Here is a 20,219-nt window from a genome sequence, read left to right as displayed (position 1 = left end):
TTTTCTCCCCAAGTCCCACCAACTTCTTGGAAACTCTTCCTTGAACACTAGATTCTTCCTCCACTTCCCACTCCTCTTGGCTTCCTTTTGTTGTTTGACTCCCCCCTCTCCCCCTCCCCCCCCCATAAAACTGTAAGTTCCTTGAGGGCAGGGACCGCCTTTGTTTTTGTTTGTTTATTTATTTTTTAATTTTAAACCCTTAACTTCTGTGTATTGACTTATAGGTGGAAGATTGGTAAGGGTAGGCAATGGGGGTCAAGTGACTTGCCCAGGGTCACACAGCTGGGAAGTTGACCGCCTTTGTTTTTATTTGTATTTGTATGCCTACGGTTTACCTCTGGGACAAGCACAAGATCTTAATAAATACCGATCATCAGTGAAGTGAGCAGAACTCGGAGATCTTGGACACAGTAACAGTAATATTTTAATGAGGATCAGTTGTGAATGACTAGGTTACTCTGACAGATACAGTGGATCCAAGGTAGAGCTGAAGGACTCAGGATGAGAGAGCTAAGGATGGCCTCTGAGTACGAAGTGAAGTCGGATTTTCTTACTTTCTTGATTTTCTTGTTTTTTGGTGATACAACTGATAACGGAAATATATTTTCTCATGTATTAGGGATCCCATTGCTTACCTTCTTAGTGGATGGGGGAGGAGTTGGAGGGGAAAAGAATTTGGAACAAAAAGTTAAAATGAAAATATTTTTAAATGACAAATTAGAAAAAAAAGATATCTGTTGACTTGCCTTTATGGCAAAAGTGCTCAAGAAGGTCATCTATAATAGGTGTCGCCTCTTCCTTTCCTCTTATTCACTTAACTTTCTGCATTTTAGCTTCTGACTTCATGATTCATTTGAAACTGCCCTCTCCAAAGTTGCCACTGAGCTCTTAGTGATGAAATCCAATGGCCTTTTCTCAGTCCTTGTTCTCCTTGACAGCCTTGGACACTGTTGATTGCTCTCTCCTCTGATACTCTCTTCTTTCTAGGGTTTTGGGTGTCGACGTGAAATCTAGAGACCCCAAACTTGTGGCTTAGTGAGATCTGATGAACCCCAAGTTTTAGAAATAGCTTGTAGGCTGGAGACCCCCAAAGTTAATGCTTCCCTGTTCCCGTGAGAATCCACCCTGAAGGGAATCTCAGGCTAGCAATTGCAGACTGAATAATGGACCCCAGGGTAAATGCTAAAGACCCTTCGGTCTTAGGTAGTCTTCTCCATGGAATCAAAGGCCCTGTCCCAGGAAGACACACCTGGGCAGGGACCATCTTTTAGTATCCATAGTGTAAGCAGCCCCTTCCCTGACACCCCAGCCTCTGGCTAGGATTCCTTTCCCAAGCTTGATTATATCCGGTTAGTATTATGTCAGTCATCTTTCCCAGCCCCTTGATCTTCCCAAATGGTATATAAGTTCCCCAATTTCCTTTGTTCCTTGGAGTCGTCTAGCATGGAGGCACTCCCAGGGGGTCAGGGAGCAGAGAGAAGCCGTGTTCAGTCCTTGGGCTCTGCATAAGAGGCCTGATCAGCCCTGTTCCTCCTTTCCCTTGATTAAAGAGTGGTTATGACTATTTAATAGTTCTGTGTTTTTTTCTAAGTTAACAAGGGGACTCCCCTCCCCCCCCCCCAACCCTTTCAGGTTCTCTTCCCACCTCTCTGATGGCTCCTTTGATGAATCTTCTTCCTGGTCAGTCATTTCTGCTAACCCTGGTGTCCCACAGAACTTTCCTGGGCTCTCTTCTTTTCTCCTCTTACATTATTTCACTTGGTGATCTCCTCACTTCCCATGGATCCAATTATTATCTATTTCTAGGAAGAACATTCTCAAATCTTCTTATTCAGCCATCCCCACAGTTGACCTTCAGGCTCACATTTCTAATTGCCTCTTGGATAACTCAAATTGTGCTGCTGCCAATAAACAATTTAAACCGAACTTACAGTCTTTCTCTTCAAAGCCTCCCCTCTTCCAAATTTCCCTATTACTTAAAGGTCTCTTCAACACCTTCAGGCTCACAATGTCTTCAACTCTTCATTCTTTTCTCACTCCTATATCCTTTGTTATTCAAAGCCTTCCAAACTTAATGCCCTCGTATGTTTCCACTTTTTTTTGTGCTGTGTGATTTGACATTTTTTATTTAATTAATTTAGAATATTTTTCCATGGTTCCATGACTCATGTTCTTTCCCTCCCCCTCCCATAGCCAATGAGCAATTCCACTGGGTTTTATATGTGTACTTGATCAAGATTTATTTCCATATTATTAATATTTGCATTAGGGTGATCGATTAGAGTTTGCATCCCCAATCATGTCCCCATCGACCCATGTGATCAAATAGTTGTTTTTTCTTCTGTGTTTCTGCTCCCACAGTTCTTTCTCTGAATGTGAATAGCATTCCTTCTCAAAGGTCCTTCAAAATTGTCCTGGGTCATTGCATGCTGCTAATACAGAAGTCCATTACATCAGATTGTACCACAGTGTATCAGTCTCTGTGTATACAATGTTCTCCTGGTTCTGCTCCTTTCACTCTGCATCAGTTCCTGGAGGTCTTTCCAGTTCACATGGAATTCCTCCAGTTCATTATTCCTTTGAGCACAATAGTATTCCATCCCCAACAGATACCACAATGTGTTCAGTCATTCCCCAATCAAAGGGCATCCCCTCATTTTCCAGTTTTTTGCCACCACAAAGAGCGCGGCTATAAATATTTTTGTACAAGTCTTTTTCCTTATCATCTCTTTGGGTGTTTCCAGGCTTTTTACATTCATCCCCTCCACAAACCCACACACAATCTTCTATCCTATGATGATAATCTCCCTGCTCTTCCTCACACACTTCATCTCTGGACTGAGCATTTTTCTCTGACTATTCCCCCAAGCCTGGAATCCTCTCCTTCCTCATCTCTCCCTCCCTGCTTCCCTGACTTCCGTCTTGTCTCAGCTGTAGTCCCACCTTCTGCAGAAAGCCTTTCTGAGTTCTTTTTAATGCTAATACCTTCCCTCAGTTAACTATCTCCAGTTCATCTGATCTACACAGTGATTTTACAGAGTTTTTTATATGTTGTCTCCACATTTAACTGTGAGTTCCTCTCCAGTAAGGAATGTCTTTTTACCTTTCCTTGTCTGGAGTTGGCCCACAGTAGACACTTAGTTCCAGAATGTTGATTGATTGATTGATTCTAAGGGCCTCAATTTCCTTGTCTGTAAAACTGGAAAGTGGAACTCTATGTTCTCCAGTGATCAAAGGTACCCTGAAGCTCTGGGCTTATAATTCTATGACCCTCTTCTTGGCATTAGATGCCCAGAGGTGAAAACTAGCGGAAACAATCCTATGGGCAATAAATAATCGCTTCCTTTTGTGAAGTCCAGAAAGGAGAAATAGTAGACTCTGAGTTAGAAAGGAATGTTAATTATCCAGCCCCCTCCAACCCCATGCATGAATCCCCCAAACTTCCCTTCATGGTGTTTCTCTGACAAGTCCCTGCTTGTTCCTGGTGATGGAGAGTTTCTTTATTTGTCCCTAGTGAGGGATAGGAGACTTTGTGTTCTAAGTTTGATTCTGACAGGACAGACAGACTGTGTGCCCTTGGGCAAGTATCTTCTCTCTGGGCCTCATTTTCCTTAACTCTAAAAGAAAAATCCAACAGGGCTGGGCTTTGTAAACGGGGGAGTCTAAACCCCATGAACCTTATTGGTTAAAAAAGATCTGTGGGGGCAGCTGGGTAGCTTGGTGAATTGAGAGTCAGGCCTAGAGACAGGAGGTTCTGGGTTCAAATTTGAACTCAGTCACATCCAGCTGTGTTACCCTGGGCAAGTCACTTAACCCCCATTGCCTAGCCCTTGCCACCTTGGAACTAAAATTGATTCTAAGGCAGAAGGTAAGGGTTTAATTAAAAAAATAAAAAAAGATCCTGAGCCCCCCCGTATTTAAATATGATTAGCTTTTCTTGTAATCTGTGTATTTTATTTTATCCATTTTAAAAAATTCCACTGAGAAGGGGGCCATAGCCTTGACAAACTGCCCAAGGGGTCCAAGACCCCCAAAGGCTGAGAGCCAAAGGCCTTTTTAAAATCTCCACCAAGCCTAGAGTCCCCTCCAGTGGGGAATGGCAGATGTGAGACAAAGGGAAGAGACCCCAGAGATCTATCATTTTACAGTGGGTCAGTGAGAAGAGGCTGAGCCAAAATGAAGGGCAGAGTTGGGGTCTGCATTGGATACCCTAACTCCAAAACCAGCACTGCCTATGGACTTCTCATCCAGAGAGGTCTGTTGGGGGAGCCGGATGTGATTCCTTAAAGGGGTGACATCGGACAAGCCCTCCCCCTCTCGGTTTCCTCGTTTGGGAAATGGGAGTGGGACTATATTACCTCCAGGCTCCCCAGCTGTAGATCTTGGAGCTTGGGGGGCTGAAGTCCAAGGACTTGGGGGGCCCTGCCTTTGGGGGAGTCATGCCCCCTTCTAGGGGCGTCGGTGGGCCCGAAGGCTTTGAATGGCATGACACCAGATTCTGGGGATGCCAAGAAAGCTGATTTTTTTTATTAAGCGCTGACTGTCAGCCACTCCCTGCGCTAGACTCTGGAAGACCCAAGACCTCGGTTCTAGTCCCATCCCTTCATTTTGCAGGTGAGGAAACTGAGGTAAAGCTCTCCCTGTCCCCAGAGCATCAAAGATTTCTATTTCGTCCGGGGGTTTTCTCTTCCCGCACCCCCTCGCCAGCACCGAGTAAATGCCCCGCGTATGTGCTGCAGGATGCAGCAAGGAGGCGGGCGTCCGGGCCCTGGCTCCGCCCCACTTCCTCCCCGACTCCTCCCATCTCCACTCCAAATGGTTGCGACCAGGAAAGTTCCATTGCAGGCGGGAGGAAGACAGCTACTGAGCATGCGCCATGGGCTCCGCTACTTTGGCCCTCTCGCTCGCCGTAGTCTCGGTCCCTGCGGCCTGTGCGCGACCCGGCGGGGCCAGAGAGAAGAGATAGGAGTCCTGTGTGGGCCTGGAGCTTGTGGGCCATGGAGCAGCCTCTGGACCTGTTCGATTCCATCGTGATGGCGGAGGAGAGGTGGGTGTGCGCCGAACTAGGCCTGCCTCATTTTACTGGTTCCACCGCCTCACTTATTTGCCTCACCTGGGGAGGGGAGGGGAAGGGAGAAGGCGGGGGGAGGGTCAGAGAACACAGCCTCCTTTACTGCTGAGGAAACTCTGGCTCCACCGCCACTCGCCTGCTCAGTGTCAGGGAAAGAGTCCCAGCTGGGGGGAGGGGAGCGGCCCTGAGTTCAAGTCCTGGATCTTGTTGTGACGGCTCTCCGGGCTCAGTCCGGCTCCAAGGCCGGAGGTTCCCGAGGTGGTGTTGGTGGGGGGGACTGGGTTTCGGGTGCCCGAAGGGTTTTCGGGTGGCGAAGGCCTTACATGGACCGAGGGGCTCTGGCTCCGTCCGAGAACTTTTTCTTGACCCTCTTATCACGTCCTGAGTTGAGAGATCTCTGCGGATTCAGCCTGTCACCAAGGAAGTGGGAGAAATTGTTGGTCTATTTCCACAGCACATTGACCAGCCCCACCCCACTGGCCGGGACTGAGAAGTCAAGAGCTTTGTCCACTTCCTGGTCAGGAAGATAAGGTGCCGCCTGCAGCCTGGTACTAGCATCTCTGGCAGATGGACTAGACCAGGGTGAGCCTCGGACCCGGCGGTGGCTTAGGGGACCTCCACCCCCGGCCTGTGGGCAGTTTCCCTGCCTAGTGGGTGTGTGAGAACCACTGTGAGGCGGCAACGCTTAGAGATCGGGCAGTCATGGAAGATGCTGCGTCTTGGGCCTCTCCGCCCCTGGGTGCCAGTGACTGGCAGAGACTGTGAGGCTGGCCCAAGCCTTTGGGCATCTTTGCTTCACTTAAATCCAGTTCACCGGGTAGTGCCATGGGTCCTGGAAAGGAGGTGGAACTTCACCCCCACCCCCCACCCCCAAGGCCAGGGAGTGCCTCCCTTTTGGATTAGCCTGGTGCTTGGCCAATCTCTTCATCTGTTCACAGAAACATCCTCTTGGATCCCAGCAGTAGGGAGAGCTAGCTGGCAGGGTTGTTATTCCCATTTTACAGATGGGACATCTGAGGTTTGAAGAATGAAAGGCATCACCCTAAGAAGTGAGGGAAAGGAGACAATAACTCGACTTGAACCCAGGTCCCTTATTTTCTAGCTTGACCTCTCTCTGCTCTGACACCACTCAGGTGGTAGCCTCACCCCTCTTTCTTCCCACTGAGTGCTCCGACTAGGAGGTTGGGCCAGAGAGAGGGTAGGGAGCCAGAGACTTTGACTTCAGGCCCTGGGCAGAGGGGATGCCATCTCCTTCACCTGGTTCTGAAATGGAATCTTTTGTTATCCCTCCTCCTAGCAGCCCTCAGGCTTCACTGGCACCAGGAGCCCCAGCCACCCCCACCCCCCCACCTCCTTTTCCATGCCTGGTCCCCTTCTCTGGTTTATTTTGTCCCTGCTCTCTCCGCCACAGATATCACGGTGAAGGCTATCAGGAAGGGTACGTGGAGGGCAGCTGTTTGGGCATGACGGAGGGAAGACAATATGGAGTCTCACATGGCGCTAAGATAGGGTCAGAGGTAAATGGAACCCCCTCCAGTGTTTGCCCAGGATTTGGGGCTGGAGGAAGAAAGAGAAGCCTTTGGGGATAGGGACGTCCAGTGGAATCGAGGTCTGAGTCAGAGCTCAACCCGGACTTTAGCTAGACTGTCAGGCACTGAAATGTCTTGTCACAGGGCAGACCCAGATTGGCCCCAAGGCCTCTGTAGGGCCTTTGGGGTTTATGGAGGTTCTAAGGCAGCCAATGACAAGGGCTGAAAGCCCCCCTTCCTCATTTACACAGAAGCCAGGCCTTTTCTTCTGACCGCCCTTTTCCCTAGGATAGACCCTGTCCAGGGTCCAAGGGGGAGAACAGAAGAAGCCTTGCTTTTAAAGAAGCTGCCAATTGGAATTGAGCAGCTTCCTAATTTGTATCCTTCAATTCACAGATTGGGTGCTATCAAGGTTTTGCATTTACGTGGAAATGTCTGCTCGCCCAGCGCCCAACTGAAAAAGACAGGTAGAGTGCCAGGTGCCCATGTGGGCTGGTTCCATGGCATTGGCAGGAGAGCTCTTGGTAAACTGTGGCTGTCTTCACCATCATCTGTGAGGCATTAGTGCACTAAAGAAGGGAGGGAAGGAAGGTGGAGTCATTTTTCCCCTTTGTGGCCATTGCTGCCCATGCCAACACCTGGGCCAGTTTCTACTCCTCCCCTCCCTCCCCCCCCCCCCCACATTCCCACACCCCCAGCTTCTCACCAAGCCCAGCTTTCTGCATTTTGGCCTTTGGGTCCCTTCTTGCTTCCAGCCTCCTTGTATTCTGTAAGACATTCGAGGCCAGAATGCTCAGGGCAACATTAACAACAGCGAACCCAAAAGGGCCAGGTTTAGAGAAGACCATGCTGTGCTTCATGTGGGGAACAGGAAGGGGCTCCATGGCTACTGGCAGGGCCCCACAGGGAGTGGGTTTTCTTCCTTCCATCAGGGTGAGGGTTTTCATGTTGTGTGCAAGGGTCCAGACCCTTTATCAACCCAAGACGCCATTGAGGGCAGGGAGGTGGGGGCACCTGAGAGTCTGTAGCCTGCCCCCGTAGCTCTTGTGGTGGCTGGGCCTCCCCAAGGGCTGCCTTCTCCTCCCCTTTCCCTAAAACAGGACTTAGCATCCTGTGGCTTGTGGGCACGCTCAGATTGCCTTATATGCCCCTCAGGGGTCCAGAGCTTCAGTGTTGCAGGCTGTCCCTTCTCTAAGGAAAGCTGCCCAGAGTGTCCTGGGAAAAGCCTAGTCTTGACCTCCCAAGAGCAGGGTCCATTTCCTGGCTGTCAAAGTCATCTCTACTTTCTGAATCTTAGCTTCTCTTCTGTAAAAGGTGAGGAAGGCAGCATGGTGTGATGAAGAGAGGATTGGCCTCAGAGGTTGGAATGACCTTGGACAGCTCTGGAAGGACCCAGGGCAGGGCTTCTCTGCCTCAGGTGCCCAAAGAGCAGTGGCCTTCGGGGATCAAATCCATGGCATCCCCTTGCCTATTTGTCCAGCCTCAGAGTGCTCTAGAAAGAGGCCATGGTTCCTTCCTTCCCTGCCCCCTGGATATATATTTATTAGAATTTCCTACATTCATAGTGAGCCACATTTGATTGGAACAAGCCTGTGTACTCTCCCAGAAGGAAGCCGGGCCTGGCCAATTTGGGGAGCTTTGGCCTCCCGTGTTGTCCTATTCATGAGCCCAAAGGGCAGCTGCTAAATCCAGACAACTCCAGCATCTTGGGAGCGCTTCCTCCTACCTGGCCACACTCCACTGGGCTCCAGCTAGAAGCTCTAGAAATGGCAATTCCGTTCAAAGATCTGTCTGTCAATCAGTTCTGTGGCTGCTGCCACTCATGGGACAGATTTGGGGGATCAATCAGAGCCAGAAAAGAAGGAAACTGTTAGGGTACAGGCATGAGTGATGGTGATGAAACATGCTTGCTGAATGATGTTGGCCAGTCCATCCTTGGCACATGCTCTGATACTGGGTGCCAACACGAAAGGGCAAACTTGTAGGCTGAGGTGACCCTTTAAGGACCTGGCGTGGTTGTGGTGACCCTCCCAACACCCTGTATTTTATTTTCTTCTTTGTAGTAAGAAGAGGAAGATGCTAGACTCCCTCCTAGGGATGGTGCAGAAATTCCCTTATGCTGACCCCACGTACGCCCAGCTTCACGAAGACTTAGATAGAATTAGAGGGAAGTTTAAACAGGTTGGTTCTATGAGAACTTGTGTTTGACGGTCAGAGGGGGAGAATCCAGATGTGAATTTGGGAATCATAGTCAGATTGGTAGAAATAAGAAGCTGTGACGCTGGGGAGGGATGGGCTCCTGGCCTCCCATTTGGCCCTAGCAGTGGGCTGGAGTGGACAGCTGACCCAAAGGGAGAACAGCTCACCCACCACAGCTTGTCCGGGGTAGGCATTGGCACTTCTGCCAGAGGACAAGCGACAGAGGTCCTTGAACCCTGGACTTGGAGGAGCTGGGAATCAGCTGCGAGATGAAGCCAGAAGGAGACTCCATTAGAGACCCGCAGCCCCTTTGCCTTTGTGTTCTGTATTTCAGGTTTGCTCTTTGCTAAGCATTCAGCCCAACTTTAAAGTGAATTCTGGAGGCTCGGCCCTTTCGTTCTGAGCTCGACAGGAACCAGAAGAAATGTTAAGGAACAGACGTCTGGATGTTAAGTGTTTAAAAAGGAGATGAAAAGTCCAAACAATGAATGGGTATTCATTGTCCTGAAGGGAGGGTTCCAGTCTTGCCATGAAAAGACTTCCCTCGGCGGTTTTTGGAGCTGGAGCCGCAAGGCCTCTCCTTTGTGTCCTCTCCATACAGGACCATTCTTTGTCAGGGATGCGTTTGTGCTGCGGGGCCGAGCTCCTTTGAAAAGTCGTGGTTTCTGTAATCCTCTGCAAGAACGGTCAGTCCCCTACCCTCCTCCTCCTCCTTCCCCCGAGAAATAGTAAAAAGAACTGAGAATGCAGATTGAAATGAGCAGGTTGAAAACCCACATCGTTGCCCCAGTGCAAAACAGGGAATTCCAGGCATTCATTCTAAATTGCTGACAGGAACCAAATCCTCTCCCTTTGCCAATGATGCTTCATTGAACGTGAGGAGGCTGTTTGATTCTGACCCAGTGGAACAGATCTGTATTGGCAGCCGACAACGCCTGGAGCCCTCACCAGAGAAGATTTCCGAGGGAAAAAAGGAAAAAAATGGTTTCAGGTCATCCTTATTTTCTTTTAAGTGAGCCACTTGAAAATGGTTAAAGATGAGAAAATATATTTAACAGAATGAGACTCATTGTTATGGGGGGGGGGGGGGGGGGAGTGATCAAATGTGCGTTCCCTGGGAGCAGTGGAGGTCTGGACTCCTCGGGGCTTTCCCAGGAAGTCGCTGGTGACTTTGGACACGTTACTCCCTGGCTCGGGCCCAAAGCCTCGTCCAGTCCCAGCAGTCTTTGCTTCTCTGAGGAGTTGGACTCATGTTACTTGTCCACTGGCCTCTCCTGGTCTTATGAGGGCACCTCTAGGCATGGTGTCCTGGCCACCCATTGAGTGGACTCACCAGCCTCTGCCCTCCTTTCATTTGGCTAAAATGGACAATTTCTGCGAAGGGTGGATGCACTTCATTGTCCAGTGGGTGGGATTGATCTTTTAACTCTTGTCTATACCAGGTGGGCCTCATTTATCCCTAGACCCCAGCTCTTCTTACCTCCACTCCTGACTCATCCCTGGCTCCCTCTCCAGGCTTTCCTTCACCTTGCTCCCCAGGACCCCGCGGTCAGTCACTTTCAGACTCAGTAAATCCCTGCAGCTTTGACTGATGCTGGCATTCGAGGCCCTTCATAGTGGTGCCACTTCTATTCAGACTGGTTTTAATGCCCTGTTCTTCACTTGAGCCAAACTGTCCTGGCTTACCCTTTCTTATTCTGCCCTCTTCTCTGGAGGGTCCAACCCAGACACCTTCTCTAAGTCAATTAAAAGGAGTTGTTTCCCATTGAGCTTGGTTTAGACCCAAGCCCAGTTCCATTCGGCATCACTTACAACCCTCCTATGCAGGGGAAACAGGCCCGGACCACTAGCCCCTCAGTTTGTCTCCCCCTCATTAGATGAGCTCAGGGCCTGTGCTAAAGAAGGTACACACCCCCCACGTGAACTCCAAGCCATCCGAGGACCCTGCTAGAGGAGAGGCCCAGGTCCAAGAGAAGACAGGTCTGCGTTCCCATCCCTGGAGCCAGCAGCAGGCTGCTTGGAAAGTTTCCCACTGATGTCTTTTTTTTTTTTTTTTTTTTAAACCCTTGTACTTCAGTGTATTGTCTCATAGGTGGAAGATTGGTAAGGGTGGGCAATGGGGGTCAAGTGACTTGCCCAGGGTCACACAGCTGGGAAGTGGCTGATGCCGGGTTTGAACCTAGGACTTCCTGTCTCTAGGCCTGACTCTCACTCCACTGAGCTACCCAGCTGCCCCATCTTTTTAAAAATTTATTAAGTTGTCTTTTCTTTTTTTTTTTTCCAGATTACACATTGATACAATTTTCCAATAAACATTTTCTGCCATTTTTCGATCCATGTTCTCTCCCTCCCACCCCTCTCTGTCAGGCAACATGATCTGGGTGATACACTGTTCTCATCCAGTACATTTGTCCATGTTCATGTCGTGGAAGAAGACCCATATCATTTCCACTAGGGAAAAATTCATGGGGGAAATAAGGTAAAGGGTTCATGGATGAGAAGGAATTCAAACCCAAACCTCCATAATAGCATAAGAGCTAGCGTTTATGGAGCACCTGGCAAAGTATCATATATATGTTATCTTTTTTATCCTTTTTTTAATTTTGTTTTTCCCCAATTACATGTAAAACAATTTCCAATATTTTTCAAAGATACTGTCTCAAATTCTGTCCTTCCCTCCTTCCCCACCGTCCCATCCCCTAATGAGATAGTAAACAGTCTCTAGATCTTACGTGTACAATCATGTAAACCATGTTCCCATGTTAATCCTTTTGTGGAAGGAAACTTGAATAAAAAATTAAAGTGAAAAAGTTTGCTTTGGTCTAGATTCAGATTCTACCAGTTCTTTTTCTTTGGAAGCAGATGGCATTTGTTATCATGAGCCCTTTGGGATTGTTTTAGATCATTGTGTTGCTGAGAAGAATTACTCATAGTCGTTCATTGTAAAGTATTCCTATCACTGTGTACAATGTTCTCCCGGTTCTGCTTATTTCACTCTGCTTTGGTTCATGTAAGTCCAAGTTTTTCTGAGCTCCTCCTCATTTATTCCAGCACAACAGCATGTCATTACTATCATACGAGAACTTACTCAGGGGAATCTCTTTAGGAGGTGATGGGTGGACTCTTTCAATTTCCAACTTGTCCTCTCATTGTAGACTATCAGGACACTTCCTTGATAATTTCTTTTTTTTTTTTCTTTTTTTTTTTTTTTTTTTGTTTTGTTTTGTTTTGAAACCTTTACCTTCCGTCTTGGAGTCAATTCTGTGTATTGGTTCCAAGGCAGAAGAATAGTAAGGGTAGGCAGTGGGGGTCAAGTGACTTGTCCAGGGTCACTGAGGCCAGATTTGAACCTAGGACCTCCCATCTCTAGGCCTGGCTTTCAATCCACTGAGCTACCCAGCTGCCCTCTCCTTGATAATTTCTTGAAAGATAATGTCTAAGCTCCTTTTCTGATCATGGCTTTCAATACTTAATTGTCTCTTCTGGATTAGTTTCCAGATCAGTTCTTTTTCTAATGCAATATTTCATATTTTCTTCTTTTTTTTAATTCTTTTGACTTTCTTTGATTGTTTCTTGATGTCTGATGTGATGGAATTAGTAGCTTCCCCTTGCTCAATTCTGATTTTTAAAACATGATTTTCTTGAGTGAACTTTTGTGCCTCCTTTTCCATTTGGCCAGTTCTACTTTTAAAGAGTTCTTTCCCTCAGCAAATTTTTGTACCTTCATTTCCGGCCAATTCTGCCTTTCAGGAAGTTCTTTACATTTTTTTTTTAACCCTCACCTTCTGTCTTAGAGTCAGTACTGTGTAAGGGTAGGCAGTGGGGGTTAAGTGACTTGCCCAGGGTCACATAGCTGGGAAGTGTCTGATTTGAACCTAGGACCTCCAGGCTCTAGGTCTGGCTCCCAATCCACTGAGCTACCCAGCTGCTCTACCAATTCTGCTTTTAAAAGAGTTCTCAGTGTTTTGTTTTGTTTTTTTTTGTGACTTTTACAAATTGGCCTATTCTGGTTTTTTTAAGATACTGATTTCTTCAGTATTTTTATATCTCTCTTCCCAAACTGTTGACTTTTTTTTTTTCGTGATTTTCCTGTGTCTTGCTCATTTCTTATCCCAGTTTTCCTTCCATGTCTCCTATTTGATTTTTAAAATCCTTTTTGAACTCCCCCATTAATTGTTTTTGGGGCTTGAGAGCAATTCCCATTTTCCTTGGAGGCTTTGGATGTAGCAGTGTTTGTTTTTCTGTTTTCTTCTGAGTTTGAGTCTACCTTGTCACCAAAACAACTTTCTATGTTGAGTTTCTTCTTTTTTTGTTGTTTACTCATTTTTTCCTGCCTTTGTTAAAAGTTTGGTTCTGTACCTGTGGTGAAAGGAGCATTGGTCTAAGCTTCAGGTTCTTGGTGCATTTATCTCTGGGCATTTATCTGCTTTCAGTTCTTCCAAGGTGGTATTATGTAAGGAAATGCATGTTTAATACTCCCAGGGTCCCCTGCTCCCCTGTGATTGCAAGCACTGATGTGTACTAGTGCTCTGCCTCCCCCTGAAACCCGGTTCTGCATATGGGCAGTAAGACAAGAATCTTGTACCCAGAGCCAGCAAAGGAACTCCTGTAATCTCTTTCTGAACAGTTGTCTGACTTCTTTCACAGTCTGTTGCTGAGAACTCTGGAAGCCTTGGCTGCTGCTCCAGCTTTGCCCAGGGCCCATTGCCACAGTGCACTGCTTTGCATTCCACTTCTACCCCAGTGTACTAGATCCCTCACGCCAGCCGTCTAAGTTGTGTGGGGCTGAAAAATTACTTTGCCCCATCATTTTGTGGGTTCTGCTGCTCCAGGATTTGTTCTGAGGCATTATCTCGTCGTTTTTTGGAGGTTAATTTGATGGAGATCAGATGGGTCCATGTACCTACTCCGCCGTTCTCTACCCCATCTCATCTCCTTTGATTCTTCATGAGAATTTCTCTCGTCCAGAGACTCCCCCCCCCACCCCGCCCCCATCCCAGGCCTTATAAATTCTTCAATGCTAACTCTGAAACATGGCTTCAAGGAGGTCAGCTTCTGGGGGCCGAGGTTGCAGAGGGACATTTCCCCCTCTTTCCACCTACAGCAGAAGACCTTCCCAACAGTTTGTGCCATGGGAAAGTGAAGGGTTGGGGCGATCCTGTCCAGGTAGGGGGTAAACCTTTCTGCTTCTGAGATTGATTTTTAAAAACATTCTCCCATCCACCAGCAGTGAAAAGGGGTCAGAGAAGGAAGAAAATTGAAGTTAGAAGCCCTATGACAAGCAGAGATTTCTTATGAACCTCCACGGCCCAGGTGAAGCCAGGACTGATGTCCAGGCTTTTATCCAAATGGGCTTTTACCATGGGAGAGGGACCGGCAAAAGCCCCACTCCCACATCCATTTTCTCATCTCAGCCTATTCATCTGAAGTCTTGGGGAAGGCAGGTTCTAGAACAAAGAAACCTCATAGGAAGGTGAATTTGGAAAGAGTGTCTAGGCACAGAACAGTTTTTCTGTCACCACTCTGATAGCTCCAGGCAGTAAAGTGACTGATTTTTGGTTAAATTCAAGTATTTTGAAATGGCAGAAACCCCTTCCATGCTTTGCCTAGAATACTTGAAGGCATGGATTTAGGTGACATAACAGTGGGAAGTATGATTTCAAGACATCAGGCCTGGTTCATTTAAAAAAAAAAATTGGGTAGAGAGGGGCAGTTGGGTGGTTCAGTGGATTAAGAGCCAGGCCTAGAGATGGGAAGTCCTGGGTTCAAATCTGGCCTCAAATACCTCTTAGCTGGCTGACCCTGGGCAAGTCATTTAACCCGCATTATCTAGCCCTTACTGCTCCTCTGCCTTGGAACCAATACTCAGTATTGATTCTAAGATGGAAGGTGAGGGAAGAGGAAGGAAGGAAGGAAGAAAAGCAATCCAGAGAGGACAAAGCCCTTAGCTGGCCTGGAAAGGCAGAGATTCGCCATGTTCACAGCCCCGAAGGACACCTGGAAGTATGTTAGGTCGGTTATGGATGTTCCCATCGTGTGTTCTTTCCCTTTCTCAGGGTAACCTGAGGCGTGCAGAGCTCTGCATTCCCTCCAAAAGAAGATGCTCGTAATTGGAGGATGATTGGTGCAGTTCATTAGGGAAGAGGGCTCGGCGCACGGCAAGGCTGGCTCCAGGCGTTTTCATCTGTGACTAATGGCGCCAATAAACCGATCTTAGTCTAAATCCGAGCCGTGCCGTGGAGATCCGAGTGCAGGACAGGTGGCGGCCAGTGGCAGAGAGAAGGAGGGCGAGTCTCCTGATCGGGTCAGAAAGGCCTTATCCCAGGACTCTGCCAGCTGCCAGCTAGATGGTGTTTTAAAGAAATAGCCTGTGTCATGGGCTTTGTGGCGGTTGTTCTCAGGACTGCGTTTTTAAATGCATAAAGCAAAATGCATCGTATTTCAAAGGAAACCAATTCCATCGAAATACAATAAACATGTAAAAATCAACGCACGTATTGGACCAAGTTAAGAGTCCTTGTATAAAAGTAACTGTGGCATCTCAGACTTGGCTTTTTCAGAAGTGAGCAGAAGGAAAAGGGTCCGAGAAAGCTTTTAGAGGTGATTTAAACTGTTAAAATTCTGCCCCAAAGTAGGATTTACTAGTATTGTTTGGGTTTAGGGCAGAAAAGCAAGGGCTAGATGAGCGGCGTTAAGTGACTTGCCCAAGTCACACACAGTGTCTCAGGCCAGATTTGGACCCAGGACCTCTCATCTCGGGGTCTGGTGCTCTGTCCACTGAGCCAGCCTGCTGTTCCCTCTTTTGGGTCTCATAGGCAATAAAAGCACTCGTTCAAAGGAGCAGGATGTAAAGGAAAGGGCGCCGCATTGGGGTGGGGAGTACAGCGAGAGAAGCATCAGAGAGGAAGGCGCAGAGCACGGAGGGAATTCACACTCGGACAAGAAATCCCCGCCGTTGTGTGTGACCCGCTCGGGGAGGATGGCCAGTCACCGTGTGGAGAGCGGGCTCTGGGCCACGTGCTGGGGGCACCACGGGGTGACGCAGAGACCGAATAAGACCTGGCCCGGGCACATGCATATCTGTCCCCAACACTTCAGGGCCGTTTGGCATGAGCACCACAGGTCCTGGGGTCCCGGGGCAGAAGACGACGACATGTCGGCCTGCCTTCTGCTGCCAGGGCCGGGATGAGTCAGGATCGCCAGTCTGGTGGTGGGTTCGGATGGTGCAGACACTGACCCTCAGGAGGCCTCCTCTGGTGAGAAGTAATCTGGGCCTGCTGGGCGGATGGTGGGAATAGTTGGAAGAAAGATACTGAAGAAAGAGACGCCTTGGTCACCGGTCACCGAGATGGCTCCCGAGGCCAGAGTCAAGAGGACCGAGTCCAGACGCAGGTTTAGCGGGATTCCCCCTGAATACACAGCTCCGCAGGCTAAAACGCTGCTTTTTAACGAGGGCACCTTGGGCCGGCTCCTTTGTTCTTCTGCATCCAAAGATGTAATTTATTTTGGTCAAGCCTGTAATGGTGTGCCAAATCGCCATGGAGGTACCCTGGCAATAAAGCCACCCGGGCTCTTATCTTCCAAAGCACCGGCAAAGGGGGGAAACGCTATTCCATGGGATGTGAATTAAACCTAAAGAAGAGATTATGTCTGAAACTTTAGCTCCATACAGTCTGGCGGGTCAACACCTTGGTTCTGGGGCTCCAAAATTAAATATGGGCCTTAGCAAATGTGGAATGCCACTTCCTGAGCATGCAGTTGTCGAGACATTTTGAAATAATATCAACTTTCATCATTTTTTCTACGATATCGCATGTCGCTGTGTGTCCATAAAAAGCCAAGCCCTCTTTTGTGGCCTTGTAGCGTGATCGTTGTCGGGACTTCAGAGCCCCCTCACCCACCCTGGAGGCCTGCTCTTTGCAGGATGCCTCCTTTTCTGTCCCAAAGATTCCCGACACCACATGTTTCTACAGGAGACGAGGGATATACGTTTGTTAAGGTAGACGATTGATGGCTGGACAGGAGCAAACTAGAACCCAGTTTGGGCAGTTTGGAATTCTGCTGCTCCTTTCTCTCCGTTTGTAGCAAATTTCTTTCTGAAACTCTGTATGTTACTGGTTCTGTAGACCAGAAAACCTTTGGCCCAAACGGAGCTTTTTCTCAGTTAGACGGGGAGCTCCAAGAGGGCCCAGCCTAGCTTTCACCATTCCTTGTGTCCCCAGCATTTAGTAGGTGCTCCTGATCTTGGCTCCCTGTGGAAACTGGACAAAACCACCTGCCATTTGTTGATGAAAAATCAAGCTTTCATTTTTAAAACTTCCTAACTCACTTCATAAAAATAGGGCCACAGATGTCCCGAGGTAAGTTGCCTCTGTTCTTGGATGCCAGAAATTAGCAGATTTACTCATTACAGTTCTGTCTTTACCATTTCCAAAGGCAGTTTCGGCCTGAGAAAACGTAGGCTGATCCTCTTTTCATGGCCCCCATTATTATATAACTGAAAATGATCACTTCAGTGTTGGCAAAGCACATTCAGTAGATGCCGGCATCCCAACACCCCTCTGAGATTGGAATGCAAGGAGACCCCAGTTCAAATCCAGCCTCACACTTTTATCTAGCTGTGTGTGACCCTGGACAAGTCACTTAGCCTTTGTTTGCTTCAGTTCCCTCATCTGTAAAATGGGGATCATAACAGCACCTCCCTCCCAGGGTTGTTGTAAAGATTAAATGAGATATTAGGCATTTAGGAAAACATAAAAAGCTCTATTAATGCTGATCATCATTACAGTAGAGGAATTGTTTCCCTCATTTTACAGAAGAGTTGATAGAGCCTCAGAGAGGGCACAACTGGTAAGTATTGGAGGGGAGCCCAAGCTTTCCCAGCTACAAGCCTACCCTCGAGCCCGACTGAATAGGCCATCTCTGCAGAAATTCAGATCCATTTTTGTTCCTGTGTCTGATGGCTCAGGGCAAGCCACCTCCTTGCAATAAATAATTAGTTCCACACAGGCGTCATCCCAACCCTAATCACTAATTTGCTAATTGTGGCAATCCCTCTAGAAGGTTAATCTTCTTGAAATTTCCTCATTACAGCCTACTAGGGTCTGACAGAGATCATTCTGGTTAGTGATCTTCCCCAAGAAGGATTCCTAGGGATGGGACTTGAGGAGAATCAGGCCTCTCTTGCCATTGTTCCCAGTGGGATGGAAACTCAATGAAATCTATCGCCCATTCTAAAAGAGTTCCTGGCTTTCCTGGAGGCCCTTCTCTCCATGTCCAGCCTAAGCAGAGTGGGTTTAATTATTCCCATTTTACAGAGAAGCAGACAGACTTGGAGCTTGCAGGTGGCAGAGTTGGGCTCCCGCCTCAGATTGGTACTGAGTTAGAGGCCAGTGCCTCTCATTAGCACCTATGGAAAGCAAACCCATTTGGCATTCATGGCCATTGTTCTTTATACTTTCAATACTTCTAACCAAAGAAAGAAACTGAGTTTATTATCTAGGAGAATAGCTAACCTTTATAGAACATCTGCTCTGCGCCAGGCACTGTGTATTTTACAATTACTATCTCATTCGACTCTTACAACAACTCTATTACTGATCCCCATTTTATAGCTGAGGAAACTGAGAACATAAGTTAAATGACTGACCAGGTCTCACAGCTAGGAAGAATCTGAGATTGGATTTGAACTCAGGTCTTCCTGACTCCAGACTCTTTCCCCTTGGCCACCTAGTTGTGTACCCTAGAGAAGTCCAGGAAAAAATATTACAGATCCAGAGATGCCCAAAGCCAGGAGCAATAACACTGAAAAATAGCTCTGCTCCTACTCAATTCTCCACCTGCTGTCCTGGGACCACCTGGGTGATCTGGGGGCCAGAGTGGATCTTTGGAGTGTGACCCCCAAAGAGGCTTAGGGCTGGGAGATCAGGGCTGACCCCTGTTTGAACCACAGTGACCATGCACGCTCTGGACTTACAAGGACTGGTCAGTGTCTGAGGAGACCCCCCCCCCAACCCCTTCCCTTGTAGAGCTGCTCCCAGCTGCCCTTCCTTTGGGGCAGAGCATGGGCTGCTTCATGGGTAATCTCTGTGAACGGTCCGTGGCAGACTGAGCAAAACCTGGAGACGTGGAGGGATCCTTGTTTGGGTAAAGGTTAGCCTGCCTGGCCCCAGAGGTCCCTTCCAGCTTGGAGCCACCCAGTAACCCCAGAATGGGGACTTTTGCTCTGCTGAAAAAGTCCATTGACTGAAAACATGGGCAAGCCTCTGCCCGAAATGACTTAAACGATTGAAGACAACTTCTGCCTCCATCTGAATGTTGGGAATATCAATGGACAGAAGGTGGCTTATGTTGGTTTCAGCCAGAATTTACTTAAGTAAAACCTCTGGCGGACTCAGGGCAGCCAGGACAAGGAGTCCTGTGTGATAGGAAGGGCCAGGAAAACTTGGCAGGCGTCTGAACCGTCAGTGTGTCCCTCCGTCGGGTCAGAGGGAGGAAGGCCACTTTGACAGCGAGGGACAAAGGGAATGGCTGTGTCGGCTGCCGGGAGGCCGCTTTCATGTGGCTCCTCTTAGGAAGGCTGTTGTCATCCTCTGAAAGGTGAGGATGATGGGGCTCAGAAAGGTACAGCAGCTTGCCTGGTGTCTGGGCACACAGCTGGCGCTGCCCCACCGGTTTCTGCCCCTCTCCCCGAGTCTGTGATGAGACGAGGGCACTGGGGCTCAGTGGAGAGTGTTGGCCTCAGGAGACCTGAGCAGTGACCCCCTCAGAACCTCCCTTCCCTTCCCAAGAAAATATTAGTTCACAAATGATCACCCCCCACCCCCAACTCTCCAAGTTCTCTCGGGGTCAATCAGCGCTTGGGGAAGCATGAGTCACCGAGACGGGACGAGTCATGGATCTCTTGGAGAGAGCCAGAGAAATTTGGGCACCCTTGGCAAGGTCCAGGCAGCCAGTGTCCAGCAGAAACGTTGGGCCTTCACTGCCACCTGGGACTCAACTTAGCACAAAGTACATTCCTCGGGCCCTGGAGGTCAGGTGGCCTGGCAGGACAGAAAAGCATTTCTAAAAGATCACACGGGCACATTTCCCTCACCTGGGCCTCTTGTGTCCTTCCTCAGGTGCTGCCCATTCTGTCTCTCCCCAAGCAAGCCCAGCCAGTCCAGCTTGTCTAAAGGCAGGATGTTTTACTGTGCAACTCCGGGGCCTGGGAATGCCAGCCTGTGCAGTGCCCTCAGTAGGCTTCGTCCTGGCAGTTGTGGGCATGACCCCCAAGGACTCCTAGAAGGGACAGGAAGGTGGGGGAAGGGAGCCACCTGGGCAGACTTGTACCAAGAGAGAGTCTGCCAGAGACGGGTCCAAGGTAACTGAAAAGACAGCCCTTAGTGCTCACCCATGGGGCAGTCTGACTGTCTCCCAGA

The 20,219-nt window shown here is 48.5% G+C and overlaps 1 protein-coding gene across 1 annotated transcript; it reads left to right on the top strand.

The window, feature by feature from the left end:
* Window positions 1–4,949: 4,949 nt before the first annotated feature.
* LTO1 (LTO1 maturation factor of ABCE1) lies at window positions 4,950–9,806 on the top strand. The gene is made up of 5 exons (XM_044680795.1): window positions 4,950–5,047; window positions 6,483–6,588; window positions 6,997–7,067; window positions 8,664–8,781; window positions 9,134–9,806. The coding sequence occupies exons 1-5, from the start codon at window positions 4,998–5,000 to the stop codon at window positions 9,200–9,202; spliced, it is 414 nt and encodes a 137-aa protein (XP_044536730.1). The 5' UTR covers window positions 4,950–4,997; the 3' UTR covers window positions 9,203–9,806.
* The last annotated feature ends 10,413 nt before the right edge of the window (window positions 9,807–20,219 follow it).

Source organism: Gracilinanus agilis, chromosome 6, assembly GCF_016433145.1.
Source record: "Gracilinanus agilis isolate LMUSP501 chromosome 6, AgileGrace, whole genome shotgun sequence".
NCBI classification, from domain to species: domain Eukaryota; kingdom Metazoa; phylum Chordata; class Mammalia; order Didelphimorphia; family Didelphidae; genus Gracilinanus; species Gracilinanus agilis.
Note: the sequence above shows the minus strand (reverse complement) of the source record. Positions and strands in the feature narration are given on the sequence as shown.